We start from the raw sequence: 2,224 nt of genomic DNA, 5'->3' as shown, positions 1-2,224 counted from the left end.
GTGTGTGTGTGTGTGTGTGTGTGTGTGTGTATTTGCTATACCTTCTGTCCAGTTATAATGAAAGAGAAGTCTGCTACAAGGCCAAACTCTGTCTCCAAGTGTTCTGGACCACTTCTTCCCCTTCTCAGTGATCTCACTTCTATTGGCTCTATCCTCTCGTATGATGAGTCTCATTCTCCCTCTCTACTGGAAGTGAATCTCAATGTGCTCTGGTATTTACAACCTTAATAAACTTCTGCTGGACCATACCCCTCTCTAATTTTTAAAAAGAACAGTTTCCACTTTCTCAACTTTCCTTTAGCTCTTAGCCTACTGTGATCTGGCTTCTGTCCCACCACTCCGCTAAACAATTACCCATGTCAAAGTATTGTTTTCTCTTAGTAGACGTTTCAGTACTATTTAACATAGAAAATCACTCCCCCTTTCTTGAAATACTTCTACTAACATTATACTCTGATTTGTTTTGAACCCACTTTTCACTTCTCATGTTTTCATTTTCATTCCACATTCTATATTCAACATATAAATATTGGTGATTCTCTTAGCTTAGTTTTGGATTCCCTTTCCTCTCTCCACAATCATTGTGCTCCTGTGGTCTTAAATGCTACTTTCATATTAATAACCAAAAAACCAGAGTGATATTCTTATGCATGTAATTTAATTCATGTCAGTCCTTGGTTTAAAACCATTCAGTGGCTTACTAACATACTTATGAAACACTATGATGCTCTTAGCAAGCCTACAGGACCCTGTATAATTTAGCCCCCATGCTCCTTTTCTTCTTGTATTATTCTCTTGCTTCCTCACTATCATGTAAACACAGTAACCTTTCTTCTTCTCTCCAAATATACCAAACTTATTCCCACTTCAAAAACTCTATAATTATTATTCCCTCTGTCTTGAAAGGCTAGCTGTCCCCCATTCTTTAGATCTTCATCCAAATGTTTCTTTCTCAGAGTGCCTCAGACCATCCCCTAATAACAGGTCCTTATCCAGGCACTGCAATTTACTCTGCTTATTTCTTGACATTGGTCTCAGTTCTGATATGCTCTTGGTAGTCTTATTATATTTTCTATTTCCTGTTCAAATATATGCTGCCTGAAGTTGAGAACTTTCTCTGTTTTGTTCATCATTGTATCCTCAAAGCTTAGAAGAATACCTTACATACAATAGAAAGTAGTTGTCTGCTGAAAGAATGAATAAGTGTACAAGAGAGTGGGAAGCAGCCCACATAATCCTTACTTCAGGCCTAGAGCCTACAGCTAGAGAAAGAGGTATTCATTCAGCTTGTAAACATTTTAAATTCAAGGTGGCAATGATAGAATGGCAGTAGCTCTGACATGAAGGATCCAACATCAAAAATCTGTGACAACTTCTGCATAAGAAGTCTGTAGTGACCATGCCATTTGGAGTTCCATTTCATCAGCTCAGAGTTCTTGTTATCCCAGGAACACAGAAATACCTGTGCAAGTCTTTAAGGGGACAGCTACCCTTGCTGTATAGCTCAGCTTCCCTGCTGGGGTGAGGAACTGGGTCCCTCTTCAGCCTCCTTTGGTATTTTTCCCCAGGGATCAGTAATGGAGAAGTAGTGGACTGGATGGACTCAACTGGGGAGGAAGTGAACCTATGGCAGAAGATGCGACAGTACCCAGGGTCTTGGGCTGAAGGGACTCTGCAACTCCGTTCCTCCATGGCCAAACAGAAACTGAGTATATGAGGCCCTGTCATCCTCTATAGCTCCAGACCTGGCCAGAGCAAATCAGAGGAAGTGAAGAAACCAAGAGCAAAGATTTCTAATTTAAGATGTGTGTTGGATGTTTGTATAAAACATGTATTTCTGCAAGTGTTAGTCTGCTAGCTAGAGATGCAGATTTGTTCCTTTTTATAGAATGGGCTGAAGAATAAAGGTCTCTTGAAAATGTTTCTATTTATGCATCATCTAGTATATTATCAGTTGTGTGTGGAAAGAGTATATATCAGAGGAGAAATCCTTTGCAGTAGAGCCAGATGCTAGCTGTCTTGTAAAACCACTGGACTGATGGTAACTATTAGTGGCTTCTTTTGTATGTGTGGACTGAATGGAGGAATGCTCCTAAATATTTATTTGGTATGCATTGATATTTCAATAGAAAGTAAAACTTGGAATCCTGGGATGTTACTATGTTGCTTTCTCCTTCAAACATGAATGTGTGTTTCAATAAAGCTTTTTCACTTGTCAAATGTT

At 39.3% G+C, this 2,224-nt stretch overlaps 1 protein-coding gene across 1 annotated transcript in view; it reads left to right on the top strand.

The window, feature by feature from the left end:
- Positions 1 to 2,224, top strand: part of Sytl4 (synaptotagmin like 4) — an 84,022-nt gene extending 81,798 nt beyond the window's left edge. Inside the window, exon 17 of the mRNA XM_023703442.1 lies at positions 1,569 to 2,224. Coding sequence (XP_023559210.1) covers positions 1,569 to 1,717 — 149 coding nt within the window. The 3' untranslated portion in view covers positions 1,718 to 2,224. The remainder of the gene's footprint in view (positions 1 to 1,568) is intronic.

This window comes from Octodon degus, unplaced genomic scaffold (genome assembly GCF_000260255.1).
Source record: "Octodon degus isolate 3935 unplaced genomic scaffold, OctDeg1.0 scaffold00171, whole genome shotgun sequence".
NCBI classification, from domain to species: Eukaryota; Metazoa; Chordata; class Mammalia; order Rodentia; family Octodontidae; genus Octodon; species Octodon degus.
This window is presented reverse-complemented; position numbering and strand designations above follow the sequence as displayed.